General features: G+C 32.6%; 2 protein-coding genes and 2 long non-coding RNA genes across 4 annotated transcripts; 2 read left to right on the top strand and 2 right to left on the bottom strand.

Annotated features, from left to right (window-relative positions):
- The first annotated feature begins 897 nt into the window (after positions 1-897).
- Positions 898-1,722, top strand: LOC125593256. Its single transcript, XR_007329183.1, has 2 exons — positions 898-1,458; positions 1,576-1,722. It is a non-coding gene; the product is annotated as an uncharacterized LOC125593256 (long non-coding RNA).
- Positions 1,723-4,413: 2,691 nt separating this feature from the next.
- LOC125593255 lies at positions 4,414-5,311 on the top strand. The gene is made up of 2 exons (XR_007329182.1): positions 4,414-5,047; positions 5,165-5,311. It is a non-coding gene; the product is annotated as an uncharacterized LOC125593255 (long non-coding RNA).
- Positions 5,312-9,829: 4,518 nt separating this feature from the next.
- LOC106360379 (protein PECTIC ARABINOGALACTAN SYNTHESIS-RELATED-like) lies at positions 9,830-12,577 on the bottom strand. The gene is made up of 11 exons (XM_048769611.1): positions 12,192-12,577; positions 12,064-12,114; positions 11,886-11,979; positions 11,726-11,802; positions 11,566-11,654; positions 11,344-11,463; positions 11,080-11,196; positions 10,848-10,991; positions 10,653-10,776; positions 10,387-10,578; positions 9,830-10,319 (listed from the first exon to the last, which is right to left on the bottom strand). Exons 1-11 carry the CDS (start codon positions 12,423-12,425, stop codon positions 9,960-9,962), a joined length of 1,602 nt encoding a protein of 533 aa, XP_048625568.1. The 5' UTR covers positions 12,426-12,577; the 3' UTR covers positions 9,830-9,959.
- Positions 12,578-20,710: 8,133 nt separating this feature from the next.
- On the bottom strand, positions 20,711-22,600 carry LOC106411960. Its single transcript, XM_048769610.1, has 2 exons — positions 21,382-22,600; positions 20,711-21,145 (listed from the first exon to the last, which is right to left on the bottom strand). Exons 1-2 carry the CDS (start codon positions 22,287-22,289, stop codon positions 21,139-21,141), a joined length of 915 nt encoding a protein of 304 aa, XP_048625567.1. The 5' UTR covers positions 22,290-22,600; the 3' UTR covers positions 20,711-21,138.
- Positions 22,601-22,803: the final 203 nt, after the last annotated feature.

Genomic DNA, 22,803 nt, shown 5'->3' with positions numbered 1-22,803 from the left:
TATGTATTTTATGTAAGCTATGTGCAGATCTATATCAAAATTTGTTTTATTTTTTATGTAATTTCAAACTTACCAAAATTTAACTGATATCTTTATATAATTGTATATTTTAATTAACTACCATTATATATCTTATGTATTTACATTGTCTTTAAACGGTTATAAGAATATAATACTTTTAAATATTTAGTCGCTTGTTCAACACATGAATTTCTTGTACTTTTAAATGTGTACATAATATACAATATTCAGATTTCAAATAACACAATAAATATGTGTTAAATTTAATTATATATTAATAGAATTTATTAGATAATCGATACAATGGAATAATTATTATTTGTTACAAATGTTGGTTAGTATTTAATTATTGAGATATGAGTACCGAGAATTTCGAACACAATATCTAGTTTAACAATGATATAATAATTATTAGGGAAATTTTGAAAATACATTCAAATGAGATTATATTTTGATAAATACACCATTTATTATTATTTATGAAAACTACACTTATTTATAACTGAACTAAAATAACCTAATTAGAAATTTATAATAATTTTAGTCTCAAATCGAAATTTATTTTAAAAATCAAATATTTCCACGTTTTAAATTTAGTACAAAACTCTGTCTCATCCCAATCAAGAGAAACCTAGGGTTTTCTTTTTCCTTTGCATCTATCTACTCCGATTGATTCACAATGGTCCTATTTATCCATCTTATTACCACATCAAATTTCCATGGTCGCAATGTTTAGTATTATCAAGGTCCGATGGTTTGATTTGGTGTAGCTTTTTTCTTTTTTTTTTCTTTTTAGCATCCGTGTAGCTTTTTTCTTAGGTGGAAGCCATATAAACTTAAGTTTTTTGTTCTATTTAAAAAAAATAAGAATCTATATTTTTACTGATTTTTTCCACGCAGCTGGTAAAGTGAATTAATAATGTGGAACCAGAGCATATCCTTAACCATACGTAGGAGATTCTAAAAGTGTATCCATATAATTTGGAGAGTCAAAATACTCAAAACTAATAGAGCTATGATTAAACAATATTCCTATTCCGGACATGAAAAAAAAAAAAAAAGATGAGTTAATTCTACATGTGGCAGCCTGGACTTAACCATCTGTCTCTCCTGCTATGTCATTAACATTTGAGTTAGAAGGCCTCTTTTTCAACCCTCTGTTTTGCATGATTCTTAGTCTTTGACGACTCAATCGTAACCTTCTGTTCCACATGAATATTATGTAGCGAGATTATAAGTTGTGTGTCATAGTCCGAGGTCATTTTAGCTGACATGGAAGCGGATATCACAGGTATATCTACTTTTTGTGCATCTGATAAATTAGAAGCTCCAAACAAACGAACAGAATAAGTATCAATGAAACTAATCCCCCACTACCTTTTGCAGTTCCTTGATGACAGAGATACAATCCCCCACTGACCATGCAACTTTCATAATGTAAGTTGTTCACTCTTATATAGGCTATTAATCAAGATTGATCTCTGAGTATTTGCAGTTCATGTTATGAGGATTGTCACACTTTTTTGCGTTTAATCTCTGTTTTGTAATTTTCAGAGTCTGATATTCAGAGAAGTCTGATAATCTTTTTATCAAAAAGATCAGTGTGATGTCATTTTATTTGATATGTAAATGCAGAACCATTTGTAAATAATAACTGATGTCTTTTGGATGAATACAAGAATAGAAGTATATTATTATCAATTCATGATTAACACACAAATTAGGCGGTTTAGCACAAAATTAGGCATTTAGGCTTATTACGGTTCAGGCGCTCTTCATAGCCTTGAAGGTGACTAAAGCTTGAAATAATGAGTGAAAATTCTACTTTTTTTTTGAAGGTTCAGAGCAGGATTTACAAATCGTAGTAGGGTTCAGATTCATTGTCTCCCTTTTGAATGTGCTTCTTTTTGGTTGCTTCAAAACGCTCTAAAATTATTTTCCCATAAATGTATAATCATTAAAATCTTTGTCACATTTCAACGGTGCATATGTTCTTGAATGTTATCCCTCCATAGCCCCAAAAAATAATGGACATAGTTAAACTTTAGCCCAAATTAGAAATCCAAAAAAGACTGGCAAGTTAGGACACAATATATTGTTGACAACTAATGTCGTACGTAGCTCATACATTATGAGCGTCGTTATCTACGCTACACAGTGATATCATGATCGAAGTGATAGACGGATATAGTCTCTAAGCATATTGACATTGTGAGAATACAGAAGTTAAAGTTTATGCTATAAATGAAACTAAATACAAAAGGAGCATGACTTATTACCCTTTTTTGTCTCGCAGTTTCTAAAATCTAAATTGTTGATAGTATATGATATTTATTGGCTATTGTTTATTTTGCTGATGTTTATGAACCGTAATTGTTTCTAATGCTTTAACTTCCGATGAGATTATTTTAATTCACAACTACAATAAGTGTTTAGTTTCAAATTCAAGTTGCCTAATGATAAATTGGTTATTAGTAGAGATTAATTTTATATCCAAAATTTACACGCATAAATAAAAAAAAAACAAAAATCAGAATTTAATACATCATGGCTAACACAAAAATTAAAATTAAATAATTTATTATTTTCATTTAAAATTTATATCAAATTTAATAATATATATTTTAAGAAAATAACATTAAAATTGAAATATATTGATATATATACATTAATCCGCACGAGGTGCAGACAATCATCTTGTCTGATAGAAACACAGTCTGTTCCCAAAAATTAATGTTCTCCTTCAATATTAATTATGTTTTCCTAGTTTTGATAATGTCTCGTGAAATCTTTAAATTCACTGTTTAAGTGCTTTAAATATTTAAATACGTTAAAAAAAATTGTAATTTCTTTGGCTCATCTTAAACTTTTCTATTTTTTCCATTTAATGGTGGGTTGGTACTCATAAGCGTTAATTCATTTGTTTTAGTTTTTATCGGTTGCTCCTTTTTTGCCAAACAAATTATTTGACTTGCGCTGAAAATAGTTCTTGTCTAATTTTAAATTTAGCTAGCATCATAAATAGATTATTAATACATTATATAAATGTTGCAAAAACAAATTATACATATTGAACATTGATACCCTGATCAGACTGTCTTTGATCTAACATATGAATCTTTGTATATATTTTGTGCTCGTTTTGGCTGTTTTCGCTGGTACAGCTTACACATGGAATGATGTAGAAATTCGTAATCAAATCGGTCCTAATATTGTTCTCCATATGAAGTGTCATATGACGAACCCAACAAATGATCTAGGAAGCAAGGATTTACAATTTAATACCTCTCATACCTTTGAGTTTAGGGATGTAGATACAATAAATTGGAAAAAAGAAGAAACACAGTGTCTTTTAAGATATGGTAGATATTACCATGATGTTCAAGTATATCGAGAATCATTTTTGACGAGAAGTGGCATACTACGTTCATGGGAGGCCAGAAGAGATGGAATTTATTTTAAAACGCGTCACGATAGACCATGGGAATTTAAATTTCATTGGATTGTTGGTAAGTAATTTTTACTAGGTGGGTTTACGTGCCATCACAAGATTATAATAATATCATTATGTATTTTATGTAAGCTATGTGCAGATCTATATCAAAATTTGTTTTATTTTTTATGTAATTTCAAACTTACCAAAATTTAACTGATATCTTTATATAATTGTATATTTTAATTAACTACCATTATATATCTTATGTATTTACATTGTCTTTAAACGGTTATAAGAATATAATACTTTTAAATATTTAGTCGCTTGTTCAACACATGAATTTCTTGTACTTTTAAATGTGTACATAATATACAATATTCAGATTTCAAATAACACAATAAATATGTGTTAAATTTAATTATATATTAATAGAATTTATTAGATAATCGATACAATGGAATAATTATTATTTGTTACAAATGTTGGATAGTATTTAATTATTGAGATATGAGTGCCGAGAATTTCGAACACAATATCTAGTTTAACAATGATATAATAATTATTAGGGAAATTTTGAAAATACATTCAAATGAGATTATATTTTGATAAATACACCATTTATTATTATTTATGAAAACTACACTTATTTATAACTGAACTAAAATAACCTAATTAGAAAGTTATAATAATTTTAGTCTCAAATCGAAATTTATTTTAAAAATCAAATATTTCCACGTTTTAAATTTAGTACAAAACTCTGTCTCATCCCAATCAAGAGAAACCTAGGGTTTTCTTTTTCCTTTGCATCTATCTACTCCGATTGATTCACAATGGTCCTATTTATCCATCTTATTACCACATCAAATTTCCATGGTCGCAATGTTTAGTATTATCAAGGTCCGATGGTTTGATTTGGTGTAGCTTTTTTTTTTTTTTTTTCTTTTTAGCATCCGTGTAGCTTTTTTCTTAGGTGGAAGCCATATAAACTTAAGTTTTTTGTTCTATTTAAAAAAAATTAAGAATCTATATTTTTACTGATTTTTTCCACGCAGCTGGTAAAGTGAATTAATAATGTGGAACCAGAGCATATCCTTAACCATACGTAGGAGATTCTAAAAGTGTATCCATATAATTTGGAGAGTCAAAATACTCAAAACTGATAGAGCTATGATTAAACAATATTCCTATTCCGGACATGAAAAAGAAAAAAAAAAGATGAGTTAATTCTACATGTGGCAGCCTGGACTTAACCATCTGTCTCTCCTGCTATGTCATTAACATTTGAGTTAGAAGGCCTCTTTTTCAACCCTCTGTTTTGCATGATTCTTAGTCTTTGACGACTCAATCGTAACCTTCTGTTCCACATGAATATTATGTAGCGAGATTATAAGTTGTGTGTCATAGTCCGAGGTCATTTTAGCTGACATGGAAGCGGATATCACAGGTATATCTACTTTTTGTGCATCTGATAAATTAGAAGCTCCAAACAAACGAACAGAATAAGTATCAATGAAACTAATCCCCCACTACCTTTTGCAGTTCCTTGATGACAGAGATACAATCCCCCACTGACCATGCAACTTTCATAATGTAAGTTGTTCACTCTTATATAAGCTATTAATCAAGATTGATCTCTGAGTATTTGCAGTTCTTGTTATGAGGATTGTCACACTTTTTTGCGTTTAATCTCTGTTTTGTAATTTTCAGAGTCTGATATTCAGAGAAGTCTGATAATCTTTTTATCAAAAAGATCAGTGTGATGTCATTTTATTTGATATGTAAATGCAGAACCATTTGTAAATAATAACTGATGTCTTTTGGATGAATACAAGAATAGAAGTATATTATTATCAATTCATGATTAACACACAAATTAGGCGGTTTAGCACAAAATTAGGCATTTAGGCTTATTACGGTTCAGGCGCTCTTCATAGCCTTGAAGGTGACTAAAGCTTGAAATAATGAGTGAAAATTCTACTTTTTTTTGAAGGTTCAGAGCAGGATTTACAAATCGTAGTAGGGTTCAGATTCATTGTCTCCCTTTTGAATGTGCTTCTTTTTGGTTGCTTCAAAACGCTCTAAAATTATTTTCCCATAAATGTATAATCATTAAAATCTTTGTCACATTTCAACGGTGCATATGTTCTTGAATGTTATCCCTCCATAGCCCCAAAAAATAATGGACATAGTTAAACCTTAGCCCAAATTAGAAATCCAAAAAAGACTGGCAAGTTAGGACACAATATATTGTTGACAACTAATGTCGTACGTAGCTCATACATTATGAGCGTCGTTATCTACGCTACACAGTGATATCATGATCGAAGTGATAGACAGATATAGTCTCTAAGCATATTGACATTGTGAGAATACAGAAGTTAAAGTTTATGCTATAAATGAAACTAAATACAAAAGGATAATGACTTATTACTTTTGTGGCACTTTCCCATGTTTTTAAAATTATTACTTTTTTTGTCTCGCAGTTTCTAAAATCTAAATTGTTGATAGTATATGATATTTATTGGCTATTGTTTATTTTGCTGATGTTTATGAATCGTAATTGTTTCTAATGCTTTAACTTCCGATGAGATTATTTTAATTCACAACTACAATAAGTGTTTAGTTTCAAATTCAAGTTGCCTAATGATAAATTGGTTATTAGTAGAGATTAATTTTATATCCAAAATTTACACGCATAAATAAAAAAAACAAAAAACAGAATTTAATACATCATGGTTAACACAAAAATTAAAATTAAATAATTTATTATTTTCATTTAAAATTTATATCAAATTTAATAATATATATTTTAAGAAAATAACATTAAAATTGAAATATATTGATATATATACATTAATCCGCACGAGGTGCAGACAATCATCTTGTCTGATAGAAACACAGTTTGTTCCCAAAAATTAATGTTCTCCTTCAATATTAATTATGTTTTCCTAGTTTTAATAATGTCTCGTGAAATCTTTAAATTCACTGTCTAAATGCTTTAAATATTTAAATATGTTAAAAAAAATTGTAATTTCTTTGGCTCATCTTAAACTTTTCTATTTTTTCCATTTAATGGTGGGTTGGTACTCATAAGCGTTAATTCATTTGTTTTAGTTTTTATCGGTTGCTCCTTTTTTGCCAAACAAATTATTTGACTTGCGCTGAAAATAGTTCTTGTCTAATTTTAAATTTAGCTAGCATCATAAATAGACTATTAATACATTATATAAATGTTGCAAAAACAAATTATACATATTGAACATTGATACCCTGATCAGACTGTCTTTGATCTAACATATGAATCTTTGTATATATTTTGTGCTCGTTTTGGCTGTTTTCGCTGGTACAGCTTACACATGGAATGATGTAGAAATTCGTAATCAAATCGGTCCTAATATTGTTCTCCATATGAAGTGTCATATGACGAACCCAACAAATGATCTAGGAAGCAAGGATTTACAATTTAATACCTCTCATACCTTTGAGTTTAGGGATGTAGATACAATAAATTGGAAAAAAGAAGAAACACAGTGTCTTTTAAGATATGGTAGATATTACCATGATGTTCAAGTATATCGAGAATCATTTTTGACGAGAAGTGGCATACTACGTTCATGGGAGGCCAGAAGAGATGGAATTTATTTTAAAACGCGTCACGATAGACCATGGGAATTTAAATTTCATTGGATTGTTGGTAAGTAATTTTTACTAGGTGGGTTTACGTGCCATCACAAGATTATAATAATATCATTATGTATTTTATGTAAGCTATGTGCAGATCTATATCAAAATTTGTTTTATTTTTTATGTAATTTCAAACTTACCAAAATTTAACTGATATCTTTATATAATTGTATATTTTAATTAACTACCATTATATATCTTATGTATTTACATTGTCTTTAAACGGTTATAAGAATATAATACTTTTAAATATTTAGTCGCTTGTTCAACACATGAATTTCTTGTACTTTTAAATGTGTACATAATATACAATATTCAGATTTCAAATAACACAATAAATATGTGTTAAATTTAATTATTCATTAATAGAATTTATTAGATAATCGATACAATGGAATAAATATTATTTGTTACAAATGTTGGTTAGTATTTAATTATTGAGATATGAGTACCGAGAATTTCGAACACAATCTCTTGTTTAACAATGATATAATAATTATTAGGGAAATTTTGAAAATACATTCAAATGAGATTATATTTTGATAAATACACCATTTATTATTATTTATGAAAACTACACTTATTTATAACTGAACTAAAATAACCTAATTAGAAATTTATAATAATTTTAGTCTCAAATCGAAATTCATTTTAAAAATCAAATATATATATATTTTTTTTTTTTGTAAACAAAAAGGGTTAAACCCGGGTCTATTAAAGACACAGACCTAACCCCCGGGTGGAGGTACAGCCCACGGATAGACCCTCTCCTGGGCATTCAAATGAGCCGAAAGCAATAGCCCATATCCGTGTGGCCAGCGGGGTTCGAACCAGGGTTCGCCGTATTGGGTTTATTCCCTCAAGCGCCACTGGACTACCACCACCGGTTAAAATCAAATATTTCCACGTTTTAAATTTAGTACAAAACTCTGTCTCATCCCAATCAAGAGAAACCTAGGGTTTTCTTTTTCCTTTGCATCTATCTACTCCGATTGATTCACAATGGTCCTATTTATCCATCTTATTACCACATCAAATTTCCATGGTCGCAATGTTTAGTATTATCAAGGTCCGATGGTTTGATTTGGTGTAGCTTTTTTTCTTTTTTTTTCTTTTTTTTTTTTCTTTTTAGCATCCGTGTAGCTTTTTTCTTAGGTGGAAGCCATATAAACTTAAGTTTTTTGTTCTATTTTAAAAAATTAAGAATCTATATTTTTACTGATTTTTTCCACGCAGCTGGTAAAGTGAATTAATAATGTTGAACCAGAGCATATCCTTAACCATACGTAGGAGATTCTAAAAGTGTATCCATATAATTTGGAGAGTCAAAATACTCAAAACTGATAGAGCTATGATTAAACAATATTCCTATTCCGGACATGAAAAAGAAAAAAAAAAGATGAGTTAATTCTACATGTGGCAGCCTAGACTTAACCATGTGTCTCTCCTGCTATGTCATTAAAAAGGTTAAGATCCCCGATTCAGAAAATGTTTATTCCGGCTTACACGGTTCTGAGCTTCACCTTGTATCACAGATTCATGTTGAGGTGTAGAATAGGTTTAATGATAAAAAAAATTTATGAAATTCAGGATTTAGAATATCAGGCCATACCTTTTCGCCGAAAATAACAGATCCAGCACTATGAGGATCCCGCTTTGTGGATGATTTGGGGCTGTAGATGGAGCCACGCGCTAATGTGATCCGTCATAGCGACCGACCCTTTTTTCTTATCCATTGAACTGGTGGTTGATCTAGTCGGAGCTTTGGTGCTAGATTTTGCCAAAGCTCTAGCAGAGGAGATTTGGGAATCGGGGGAGTTTATATAGGTGGAGTTTGGGGAGACGAAGAGTGTGGATAATAATGTGGTTGAAGCTGTTAAATAGCTTCGATGGTGGTGGACGACTTTACACAATCGTGGTGGTGATGTGGAGAGATGAAGATCTGTGATTGGCTGGAATTAATAATCCTACGTGGACACCTTATACGGTGAGCGTATTCGGCTTTTACTTATTGTATGATATCAGCTTTAATAAAATGTAAGGATATGTCATTTTTAAATAGACTAGTTTTTTATTTACTCTTTTACGATTAAAAATAATTAGAAAACATATTAAACTAATAATAATAATAGTTTTTACAGAATAAAAATAATAAAAATTAGTAATCCACAATATTATTAAATAATTAAATATTAGCACACATGTTTGTTTGTCAATGAAACAGTAATTTGATTAAAAATAAAAAAAACTTTTAACTTAAAAAAATATTTAATCACTAAAATCAATATTCTAAGTATGAAGATCATCTTTATAAAATAAATTTTGTATATATTATTAATTATATAATATAATTTACATATGGCCGAGTCAACAAAAAAATAAGAGTTAAAACAACTAATATTTAAAAGTTGAAAAGTTGAAAATTCTTTTTTCGCTTTAATTTGAAAGTTCAGGATTTTAATGGTTGTTTTCTCTATTCTATTAAAAAACTTTGTATATATTTGGCATTTAATAATTGGGCACGTTTTATTTGTCACCTTAAAAATAAATAAGTTATCATGTTATACTCCTGAAATTAAAAATTAGTATTTTAGTTTTTAAAAGACTGTCGATTTCTAAACAGATAAAAGATGCTCTTCTAAGGGTTATGTTTATAACAACAGCTTTGAATGGTTAAAAACAAAGAAAGAGAATAAACTACCAAACCTCTATAGTATCTTGCTCCTCAAGACAAAAATCCACAGACCAAACTCATCTTCTCTCTTTTTCTTAAAGCAGCTAATCATCAGCTCACAAAATGCAAAAACCAAGAGCATCGTTAAGCTTTACACATACATGGAGTGAGAGGATTCTCCCAAAGATCATAGTTAGGGAAAGTTTCTTCAGGCAAACCGGTCCTTGTTTGATGAGTGACAACCACATCCTCCACAAAAGTTGCCCATCCCATGTAAGGATCCCCAAATGATTTCGACATCAATCCTTTATCCGGCTTGATTGATTTCTGGCGATGGCCCATGTATCTCCTTGCTCCAATGATCAGTTTCGCAAAGTTTCCACCGTGTGTCATCACAAACACATCCGACTTCAAACACACCAAGAAGTCTAGAGCAGCTAAGCTCGTCACGTGCTTTCTAAAGCTTGCTAGTTCCTCTTTCCCTGCTAAATCCTCCTTTGTTACCTGATTTTAAAAGGACAGCTGTTGTGAGAGAGACTGATTCTGATGGGACATGTTTCGGTGGTCTTACCAAGTTTGGGAACATGTTTCTTAGTGGAGCCATACGGTTTTGGCCTCCATAGACTTGACCAGATGCTACATAGATCTGTGTTTCTTTTGGATACCCCATTGCGCGTAGGATCACAGCAACTTCGCCCGGCTCAAGAGGGCATCTACCTTCTTTCCGCTTCTGCAAGGCCAGCTGCCAGAGATGGGAGCCATTCTGCAATACATGTCAAGCAAACTCGTTAAGGCAGCAGCTGCAGAGGTTTGTTTTAGGCACCAAATAAAAGTCACCTTGAAGCGCCGAGGCCATTCCTTTTGTCTGTACTCCGCCATTCTAGCCTTCTCTTCCCTTGTCCCCACAAAATCACAAAACGACAGTCCAACCATTCCTTTCTCGAATCTAAGATGGAGAGCCCTGTACAAGAGAGACAGAAACAAGTGAGACTTAACGTCCCAAGTTGTAACAAAGCTTTTGATATCTCATACATGTAAGGATTTGGAGTTCCAGTGCGGTTTCTCATTCTAGAGGCAATTGAATCAGCCATTTGCTCTATCTCCGGGAGAAATTTGAGGGCATGGTAATTTACACGGCATCTTAATCTGTTGATTTCTTGAGGTACATTGTCATACCTGAAAAATTTTTCCAGCACCACAAGTAATATAAGAAATTTTTTCAAGAGTCTGAGCCTTAAACTAGAGAATATATAGATTATATTACCCAAGTCGATCTACAAAAGGCTTCAATGCCATTATCTTCTTCTCCTTTATCCTTGGCAATACATTGTCTATATAGAACTGTGCTGCTGCATATTTGGGAATGTTTTTGACTGTTCTTCTACAAAAAGACAAGTACATAACACGGTCAATACTTTATAGTAATCAATTTTAAATCAGATTACGCCAAAGACCCACAAGCTCACTTTTAAAAATACTCAAACAAAGTATATCATCAGAAAATAAATAAAGAGTTGAAGGAGCAAACCTTATACTAGAGAATAACTCTGTTTTGTCAGTGAACCAGTCAGGTATGTCTTTAACGATTCGGACATCATCTTTCAAGTAATCAATGAAATGATCTACATCAAAAATGTCTTCAAACTTCCTGCACAACAAAGTTTACAGATCTCATATTATCATAACTAGAATACAAAGTAGCAGCAAAACCTAGAAAAGCAATGGAACCAAATATCTTAATCAAGCTTACGTCTGGTCTTTCCAAATTTGGTCCTGCTTCAGTACTGGTAGAATCAGAGTTGCATTCATAATCTTGGCAACTGCTACTGCATTACAGATCTGGGGGAGAAAAAAAAGACATAACTCATATTGAACCATGATAGGGCATCAAAAGCATGGAAGATACATACAGCAATCCGCTGCTGATTCAAACCACCTTCAGCATGAATGAATACATATCCATTCGTTTCATTCTCAGGAAGAACATCTGAAAAAAAAAACATTAAAGTGAGATTTGCTACTAAGCTGACACAAAACAAAACCATTCTCTCTGTAGCAGCTATTAAATACCAGAGACTCCTCCACCAATGCGCCGCTCAGCGCAAGGCTTCCAAGAAGTAGTTGCAGGCAAAGGATTCTCCCAACGGGAAGCTGACTCCTTTACCTAAAAACACAAACAAAACACATTACGAGATTCAAAGCTTATGCATTTAACAAACAGATTCAAAAGCCTTTTTAAAACACTTACATGAGGACAGTTGAGCACAATCCCATCTTTCTTACACAAGTAGGGCGCATTCTAGCAAAAACACAACAAAGATAGAAGAGATAATAAAGCTTACACCTTTTTCGAATCCAAAGGAAAAGGCTTTTTACCAAGTGGTTAACAAGGCCGTAAACGGAGATCAAGCTTGCGACGGCGGCGAGGAACAGTATCAGAAAGATCGAGACTTTACTCTTCTGCGGAGAAGCCCTGAGATCGTCTCCGCCGAGGAAAGGAACCCACCAGATCGGACGGTCTCGATCTCTCGAGGAGTCATCGTCTCCGGTGCGTAGCGGGGAGGAAGAAGATCGGGTAACGAGAGAGCTGGAGTGACGCAACTCCGCCATTGCTCCTCGCCTCGGGCTAAAAGACGCCAGCTTTAACTAATCGATTCTCCCTCTCTCTCTCTTTCTTTCTTCTTCTCAATCTCTGTGGCTATTACTGCCATGTGAGGGAAGAGCTTGAAGGAGAGTACCGAACAGTTAACAAGAAACTGAAAGAAAGTTTTTTTTTTTTTAATGACTTGTTGTTATGTACAGCTTCAAAGTCAAAACTCTCTAACTGAGACAGAAGATTAGATTGTTATGTATTTACAAATGCATCCTCGTAGTTTATAACAACTATAATAATCACCCCTAGTTTCTCTGCTTTGTATGTTCAAATCCCCGAGCGAAGACAATAAACTCTCTAGCTCAGACAGAGGGTTGCAACAACAGTGCTGCTATATAACCACATTCTTTTTTTTTTTTCTTTATATTTTTTCCGGTAATCAATGTTGATCAGTGCTACTATCTGTGGTATGACAACGTTGTGATCCAGTTTTTTTTCTTATCGAAAACTTCACTAAATCGCTTCAAGCCTCCAAAACCTCAGAGCCGGCCCCTGCAAGTACATGTACTCAAAAGTTGTTTCTGGGATCTTAGATAGTTCATGACAGATTGACAAGACACAGTGCCCCCTGATTATCTGCGCCTTGTATGACGTACCGAGCCTACAACAGCATCTCCTCGGTAGAACATTTTACAGATTAAGGATTGAGAATCTTGTAGGCACTAAGTGTGTGGTTAGCTATGTAGCTTCCAGTCAAACAGATACAGATATTCTGTCATTTCCAGTCAAACAAAACTGATACAACGGATTCAATCTTTAATAGATATATATATATTTTTTTTTTTTTTTCAGAATATTATCACTGATATATATATATGATGGATCTTAGAGCATTTTCTATGCAATCATTGCTACGTTTTATTTTTCAATCTCATAAATAACTTTCATAGTTTGAAGCGAACAATGTTCTCAATACTTAACAAGAACAAGTAGAAGCTCATTTTTCTTGCCCACAGTGAGTCCAGGAGCTTCTTCCATGTCGATATCTTCAACCACCATGCCTTCTGGTAACTTCCAATCAAATTGATACAACATATTCGCCAAACCAAACTCAACCATTGTTGTCCCCATGTACATTCCAGGACAGATTCTCCTGCCACTTCCAAACGGCAACAGCTCAAAGTTCTGTCCCTTTGCATCAATGTCATTATCCATAAACCTCTCAGGGAAAAACACTTCAGGGTCTTTCCAGGTATCGGGATCACGCCCGATGGCCCATGCATTCACATGAAGCAGTGTCTTGGGCTGAATCTTGTAGCCATTGATCTCAAATTCAGATATCACTTCTCTGGGAACCAGAAGAGGTGCTGGAGGGTGCAGCCTCCATGTTTCTTTGATCACCATTTTCAAGTAATGGAGCTGATGTATGTCATCCAAAGTGATCACTGATCTGTTGTTTCCCCATCTGGTTTCTGATTTCGGTTTGTACTTTATTCATCGCTCGCGGGTTTCTCATAAGTTCTGCCATTGCCCATGTCATTGTTATTGCAGAAGTATTGATGGCTCCTAGAAGAACGTTCTGTGATAAGATCACAACAAAAACAAATATTAGAATCTTAAGTATTGTTGTTAGAGTATGTATAACACCCTCTCATCCTCGAGGACGGAGTGTTACTTATGGTAAAATAACGAATTAAACCGATGATCTATTCATCTAGGATAAGACATGCGCCTTGCGCAGGGTAAATTTATATGAAAATTATTTAAGAAATATCGTATGAAAAATAAAATTTATATTATTGATTGAATTAATATTTTTGGCCCTTAAACAATTTTTTAAAAACTTTTTTTGTTAATTACATAATTTGTTTACAAATGAACTGATCTCATTTTAAAAAATATTTTAGGTCAAAAAAAAATTTTATCGCATAAAAACCTAACGTTTAGGCCAAAGAATCTCATGCCTACTATTTGGTTAAAATTAAACAACTTCAGTTTAGTTTTATATCATGATTTAGTAATTTAAAAGTTAATTATGGTTATGAGAAGTTTGCGTACACGTGTCAATCCTATCTATCTTCGATATTTTCTCTTTATTTGTGTCATTTTGGTTATTGCCCGATATAAATATTTTTTTTGAGTTTATTCTCATTTCTTTCTTTTATTTTGGCCTGGGATTTAGAAAATGTTTAAGATTTAAAATTATTAAAGAGATGCATTCTTAGGTTAAGATCCGCACCTTGTGCAGAATAAATATTTTACATTTATTACTTATTTTATATTTTTTTGCATAGTATGAAATAATAAAATAATAATTATATATTAAATAACTAAGAAATCAGTTACTATTATGTAATAAATTGGTTTGCACATATAAATCAAATGACAGCTCCTGTTTATTCTCAATCATTTTAAGATAAATAAATCAAAACAATCAATTTTATCCATCGTATATGATATATAATTAATTTTAAATGATATGAAGTATATATATATTAACATAAACACCTATTAAAATAAAATTATTTATTTATATGATTTTATTATCATTGTATCTTATTATAAAAAAAATTAAACATTGATCACAAAAGTTTATGTGAGACTTTTAACAGTTTTAGTTATTTATACTCATTTTAAAAAATTCAAAATACAACATATACAAAAAAAATATAAAATTTTAATATATGATTAATGTAATTGTATAATTTATATTAATAATAAAGAATTAAACAAAAATGATAGAAAGTTTACAGATTATTACCAATTTTTTATTATTTAAAATCATTAATTACTATATATATATCATAATCACATTAGGTAATTCCGTAGGTTTTATTTAATGAAATAATATATAATAAATTTTAATTTGATAAATGAATGGTCCATAATGGACATACTATATAATATAACACTAGGATAAGACCTGCGTCTTGCGCAGAGTGAATTTATTTGTATATATTTCGATAGTTTCTTTTATATATTTGATCATTTTATTTATATATAAAAAATATTTTTTGTTGTTATTATATAATTTCTTTCCGATGGATCGGATCAATTTTTATTAAAAAAAAATGGAACAAAAATATAATTAATACATCATGGGTTGATCGGATTGGACATTAAACAAATTATGACATAAAAGCTTTATTTTTCCATCGAACACATTCTTGAAAAAAGTGAACAGTATTGTTTTCACAGTTGAATTATTTTGACTTTTATCATCCATATGGTTTTGAAAGCTTTCAAATCAACCATCAAATTGATACATGTCATTTTAATGTTTTTAGTCATATACTTAAGGAAAACTTACATTTTTGTAATTTAAAGTCTTTTAAAAAATTCAAAATATAACATATAAGAAAAATCTAACATATAAGAAAAATATAACATATAAAGTGTCCTCATTTTTGTATTTTAAAGTCGTTTTAAAAAAATATATAACATATAAGGTTTTCTCATTTTTGTAATTTATAGTCATTTTAAAAAATTCAAAATATAACATATAAGAAAAAATATAATTTTTTATTATATGGTTAATGTGATTGTTTATTTTTTTTAATAATATAAAATTAAACAAAATGAAGAAGGATGCAAAAATTGTTATCAAATCTTTATTATTTATAATCATTAATTGTCATATATATGTAAATCATATTAGGTAATTTCGTAGCTTTTATTTTGGGAAAGAATACACACTTCTTATATTTTAGGTTAATATAATGTTCTCTAGTGTACATTAAACAAATTATGACATAAAAACCTTATATTTTTCCTCGAACACATTCTTGAAAAAGTGAACAGTATTGTTTTCACAGTTAAATTATTTTGACTTTTATCTTACATATGGTTTTGAAAGTTTTCAAATCAACCATCAAACTGATACATGTCTTTTTTTTTTAACACAAAACTGATACATGTCATTTTAATGTTTTTAGTCGTATACTTCAGGAAAACTTACATTTTTATAATTTAAAGTCGTTTTAAAAAATTTAAAATATAACATATAAGAAAAAATCTAACATATAAGAAAAAATAACATATAAGGTGTCCTCATTTTTGTATTTTAAAGTCGTTTTAAAAAAAAATATATAACATATAAGGTTTCCTCATTTTTGTAATTTAAAGTCATTTTAAAAAATTCAAAATATAACAAAAAATCTAATTTTTTATTATATGGTTAATGTGATTGTTTATTTTTTTAATAATATAAAATTAAACAAAAATGAAGAAGGATGCAAAATTTGTTATCAAATCTTTATTATTCATAATCATTAATTGTCATATATATGTAAATCATATTAGGTAATTCTGTAGCTTTTATTTAAGGAAAGAATACACACTTCTTACCTTTTAGGTTAATATAATGTTCTCTAGTGGACATTAAACAAATTATAACATAAAAATCTTATTTTTTCCATCGAACACATTCTTGAAAAAAGTGAACAGTATTGTTTCCACAGTTAAATTATTTTGACTTTTATCTTCCATATGGTTTTGAAAGCTTTCAAATCAACCATCGAATTGATACATGTCACTTTAATGTTTTTAGTCGTATACTTAAGGAAAACTTACATTTTTGTAATTTAAAGTCGTTTAAAAAAAAAATCAAAATATAACATATAAGAAAATTCTAACATATAAGAAAAATTTACCATATAAGATGTCCTCATTTTTGTATTTTAAAGTCGTTTTAAAAAAAAAAAAAAAGATATAAGGTTTTTTCATTTTTTTAATTTTAAAGTCATTTTAAAAAATTCAAAATATAACATATAAGAAAAAAATCTAATTTTTTTATTATATGGTTAATGTGATTGTTTAATTTTTTTTAATAATATAAATTTAAGCAAAAATGAAGAAGGATGCAAAAATTGTTATCAAATCTTTATTATTTATAATCATTAATTGTCATATATATGTAAATCATATTAGGTAATTCCGTAGCTTTTATTTAAGGAAAGAATACACACTTTCTATATTTTAGGTTAATATAATGTTCTCTAGTGTTATATACTTATGGAATAATGTGACACCATTAGATTAAACTATGCTTTATATTAGATGCTCTAGAATTCTTTGAAATGAAATTTAGAAGGCATTTAGAGTGCCACCTAGGATTTGGGGTTTTTTAAAATTAATACAAAATTAAGGTTCTAATTTTTCAAATGCTTCTCAATTAATATATAGGGGATTCTCTAGCAATTTAATTTTGGACCAACAAAATTCTCAATTGATTTTTAAGCCGCCACGTAAACAAATTAACATTCCAATTACGTGACAACTCAGCATGACATTTTTTTAATTAGTACAAACTACATGTTCTAAACTTTTTAAATGTTTCTCTATTAATATATAAGAGATGTTAAACCATTGATCATTAATTTTTAACATAATTATTTTAACAGTTTTAGTAATTTTGTCATTTTAAAAAATTCAAAATATAATATATACGAAAAAATCTATATTTTAATTTTATAGCTAATTTGATTTTTTAATTTATTTTAATAATATAAAATTAAACAAAAACGATGGATGAAATATAAATTGTTATTAAATCTTTATTATTAGAATCATTAATTGTCATATATATATTACTTATATTTGGTTATTCCGTAGCTTTTGTTTAAGGAAAGAAAAGAAAATAGTAATTGTACACTTTAATTAATTTTATGATTAGTTTAATGAAAAGTATAATATATATACTTAATTGGACCAACATATTTTATAAGGATTCTGAATTTCATTCTGGTGATGACACGTGGCTACACTTAAAAGTTGTAATGTTTCCAATTAATATATAAGGGATTAAGGAAAAAAAAATAAAAATTGGTAATGAAAATATCTCATTGGATATACCCAAAATAAAAAACAAAATTTAGGTTCACTCACTTGCATTATGTAAATTAGATATACAATCGTATGACTAGGGCATCTATACAATATAAGGAAAGTACAATATTCCTAGTCTATCACTCCCCCTCAGTCGAAGCCGGGTCTTTAGATACGCGTAGACTGGATTTGAATTCCAAGAAGATAGGTGAATGAAGACCCTTTGTAAAGATGTCTGCGTACTGGCTTGAGGATGGTACATGAAGAACTCGAACATGTCCTATGGCGATGCGTTCCCGGACGAAATGTATGTCTATCTCGACGTGCTTTGTGTGTTGGTGTTGAACTGGGTTCGTGGAGAGATAAACGGCACTTACATTATCGCAGTAGACGATAGTTGCAGTCGTCAAGGGGCAGTGGAGCTCGAGTAGGAGGTTCCTTATCCATGTGACTTCAGCGACACCTCTATATTCCGCTTCTGCGCTGGATCGCGAGACGGTCTGCTGACGTTTGGAAGACCATGAGATTAAGTTGTCACCATGGAAAACGCAGTAACCAGAGGTGGAGCGTCTTGTCGATGGGCAACCTGCCCTGTCGGCGTCAGAGTAGGCAGTGAGAGTCTGAGATGTGTTAGGCGTAAGTTGCAAGCCATGGTCCAAGGTTCCTTTAAGATAGCGAAGGATGCGCTTCAAGGCATTGTAATGGGATTTAAGCGGTGCGTGCATGAAGAGACAAACTTGTTGTACTGCAAAAGAGATGTCGGGCCTGGTGAAGGTGAGATATTGAAGAGCGCCGGCCAGACTTCGATATAAGGTGGGGTCCGACATCGGAGGGCTGCCTTCATCTGATAGTTTAGCGCGCGCATCCGCTGGAGTTGTGCATGGATTACAATTTGACATATTTGCTCGCTGAAGGATCTCCATAGCGTACGTCTTTTGTTGCAAAAACATACCAGCGTCATTGTATTTGATGGAGATGCCAAGGAAGAAATGAAGTTTTCCAAGATCAGTCATTGCAAATTCTGCATTGAGGAAAGTGATGATGGAGTCACGAAGCTTTGTAGACGAGGCGGTGAGTAAGATGTCGTCAACGTAGAGAAGGAGATAAGCGGTTCCTGGGCTGCTGTGATGAATGAAAAGAGATGAGTCGCTGTTGCTCTGCTTGAAACCGACACGTTTTGCGAAAGAGGCAAAACGTTGATACCACGCTCGAACCATGCTCGGGGAGCTTGCTTAAGACCATATAGAGCTTTGTGCAAGAGACATACATGATCAGGTTTTGTTTCATCTTTGAAACCCAATGGTTGGTGCATATAAACTGTTTCCCCAAGGTCACCATTAAGAAATGCGTTCTTGACGTCGAGCTGGTGGATTGGCCATTTCTTAGACAGGGCAAGGTCTAGTACGAGGCGGATTGTCGCTGGTTTAACAACTGGACTAAATGTTTCATCACAGTCAATTTCGGGTTACTGTGATTTTCCATTCGCCACCAGACGTGATTTATGCCGTCGTAGAATGCCGTCCGCGTCAAATTTGTGCCTGTGAATCCACATTGAACGCACAATATTAACATTATCTGAACGCGGTACCAGTGACCATGTTCCCTTTTCAATCTGAGCATCATACTCTTCTTGCATAGATTCTCGCCAGTTAGGATCCTTAAGAGCTTGAAGATAGGAAGTGGGAAGGGGTGAAATAGTTTGAGCTGTGAGAGAGAGAGGCTGGCGAGGTTTTGATATTCCTCTTTTGCTACGTGTCACCATTTGGTGAGTTGGAGGTGGAACCGTAGGAGGAACAAGAGGAGGTGGAACAGCAGGAGGAACAATAGGAGAAGAAGGAGCAGGAGTGTTTATGATTGTACGTAAAATAGGGGAAGAAGGTGGAGGTGTGGTATCTGGGGTTGGTGTTTGAAATGAAGAGGTGGTGATAGAAGAGAAAGGAAAAGTATTCTCATCAAATATGAAATGACGAGAAAGAATGACTTTTCGAGTGTGTAAGTCAAGGCATCAGTAACCTTTATGAGACGTGGGGAAACCGATGAAAACACAAGCAGTGGAGCGTAGAGAGAGCTTGTGTTGAGCCGTGGCTGTTAGGTTGGGATAACATAAACAGCCAAACACTCGAAGATGTTGATATGAGACTGGTTTGTTGAAGAGCTTTGTGAAAGAAATATCATTCTGAATGGCTGTGGAAGGAAGTATATTGAATAGATGAGCAGCCATATTAAGAGCTTCAACCCAGTAACCCATAAGCAAGTTGGCTTGAAAAAGAAGAGTACACACGAAGTTGTTTAGTGTACGTAACGTTCGCTCAACCTTGCCATTTTGTTGTGAAGTATGAGGACAAGAGAATCTATGAGTGATGCCATTGGTAGAGAAGTAGTTGAGAAACTGGCTGTTGTTGTATTCACCGCCATTATCACATTGGAGTGACTTGATTTGGCGACCAAATTGGTTGTGAATGTAAGCCGAGAGATGTAAGAAAACTTGGAAAACTTCTGATTTTCTTTTGAGTGGGTAAACCCATACATAGTGACTGAAATGGTCTAAAAAAACATAATATTTTTTTCCACCGATGCTAGAAACCGGAGAGGTCCATACATCTGAATGAATCATTTGAAAAGTTTCAAAAACAGAGGATTGAACTGAATCAAAAGGAAGTTTAACATGTTTTCCAAGCTGACAAGAATGACAAAAAGAATGATCTGTTTTTGAGAATTTAATCAAATCAGAAGATAAAAGAGATTGCAAAGTATTATTGCCGGGGTGGCCAAGACGACGATGCCACACCGTTGATGTTGCAGCAGAAGAAAGAAATACTTGGGGAGAAGATGATGATGCAGCCGTGACATCAATGGAGTAAAGAGGTCCAGGGCTGTTACATCGGAGCAGAGGAGTTCGAGTCGTCAAGTCCTTAACCAAAAAACCAAAAGGATCAAATTCAATAGAAATCCAATTGTCTTTAGTAAATTGACGGACTGAGACAAGATTTTTAATAATGGAGGGACAGACAAGAATGTTATTGAGATGTAAAGGACGTTTAGAGGTAGAGATAGATTGAAAACCAATGGCCTTTGTAGGAAGAGAGGATCTGTTACCGACGAGAACCGAAGATGTGTTGCTCGTATTAAAAAGAGAACAGAGGGTACCTGGTTGAGATGTCACATGTGCCGTTGCTCCTGTGTCCATGTACCAGCCTGCGTCCTGAGGTTCTTGTAGAGTCATCGTGCCAAACGCTTGAGCAAGTTGCTGCGGAATTGTAGTGGGTTTGACCACTTGCACTCTGCTGGTAAGGACCAAGTATGCCTGCGTTTGGAGATGGTGAAGCTGTGATCTGATAGGCCATAGGACCAGGAGCAGGGCGCCACTGTTGCTGGTTTTGGTTCCAGTTTTGCTGCTGCCAAAACTGTGGAGGTGGTTGTGGTTGCCATGAAACCGGCTGCTGAGTCCAATTGGACTGGTTGTTCCAGTTGTTTTGATTTCGTCCACGTCCACGGTAGTTGTTAGAGCGTCCCCTTCCACGTTCTCTGTTTTGGTTGTTGCGAGAATTTCCTTGATAATATTGCTGGTGCTGGTCTCCACAGTTGTTGACGTAGTTAGAGGTTTGTCCAGGTGGGACGTTACCTTGCGTAGAGCAAGCGTGCAGGACTTGAGGTGAAGTGCTCTTGGTATGTTTGTTAATCCGATCCTCCTCCATGATCAGCATCGAGCGAGCAACATAAAAGGATGGAAACGGTGATCTGTGTTTGATAACGTTGTGAATGTTATCGAACTTTTCCGAGAGACCGTTCAACATGTGCATGACCACAGCTCTATATGTAACAGGAGAGTCTATGTTGGCTAGGAGATCCGTGGTAGTCTTGAGTTTTTGGCAGTACTCATGGACTGACATATCGCCAATGGTAAGAGATCGAAGTTCGTTTTCAAGTTGAATAGCACGGGCCTCTTTGTTGTCGTGGAGAAGATTCTCAATAGTGACCCATAGATCACGAGCAGAGCAGCGAGTTTTGAGGACTGTATCGAGGAGAGAAGAGGAGATGGTACCATAGATCCACATCTTGATGAGACCGTCACGTTCCTTTCATGGTGTGTCTTCAGCATTCGTCGGTAGAGAAGTGCCATCGAGGTGGCCAGAAACACCAAAGGTGAGACAGTGGGTCTCAACTAATTCATGCCAAGCATCATAATTCATCTTCTGCATATCTAAGACAATAGGGATGTAGGACTTGATATGTGTAACGCCAAAAGCTTTTTCAGTTGTAAGAGCCATGATTTTGAGAAAGAAGAAGAAGATACGAAGAGGAAGAAGAAAAGAAGAGAGTGCGGCTAGTAGGCTTCTGATACCATGTCACTTGGCAAAACCCTTGCCTTGGTATATATACAATCGTATGACTAGGGCATCTATACAATATATGGAAAGTACAATATTCCTAGTCTATCATAGAGTACACCTTTAAATCCACTTCACATTCTAAGACAAATCAAAGTGCGCATAGATTATTAAATAAAAAATATTAAAAATTTAAAAAAAAAAATAACGTCAATTTTAACGATGCTAACACCGCTAGCTA

This window comes from Brassica napus, chromosome C9 (assembly GCF_020379485.1).
Source record: "Brassica napus cultivar Da-Ae chromosome C9, Da-Ae, whole genome shotgun sequence".
Taxonomy (NCBI): domain Eukaryota; kingdom Viridiplantae; phylum Streptophyta; class Magnoliopsida; order Brassicales; family Brassicaceae; genus Brassica; species Brassica napus.
This window is presented reverse-complemented; position numbering and strand designations above follow the sequence as displayed.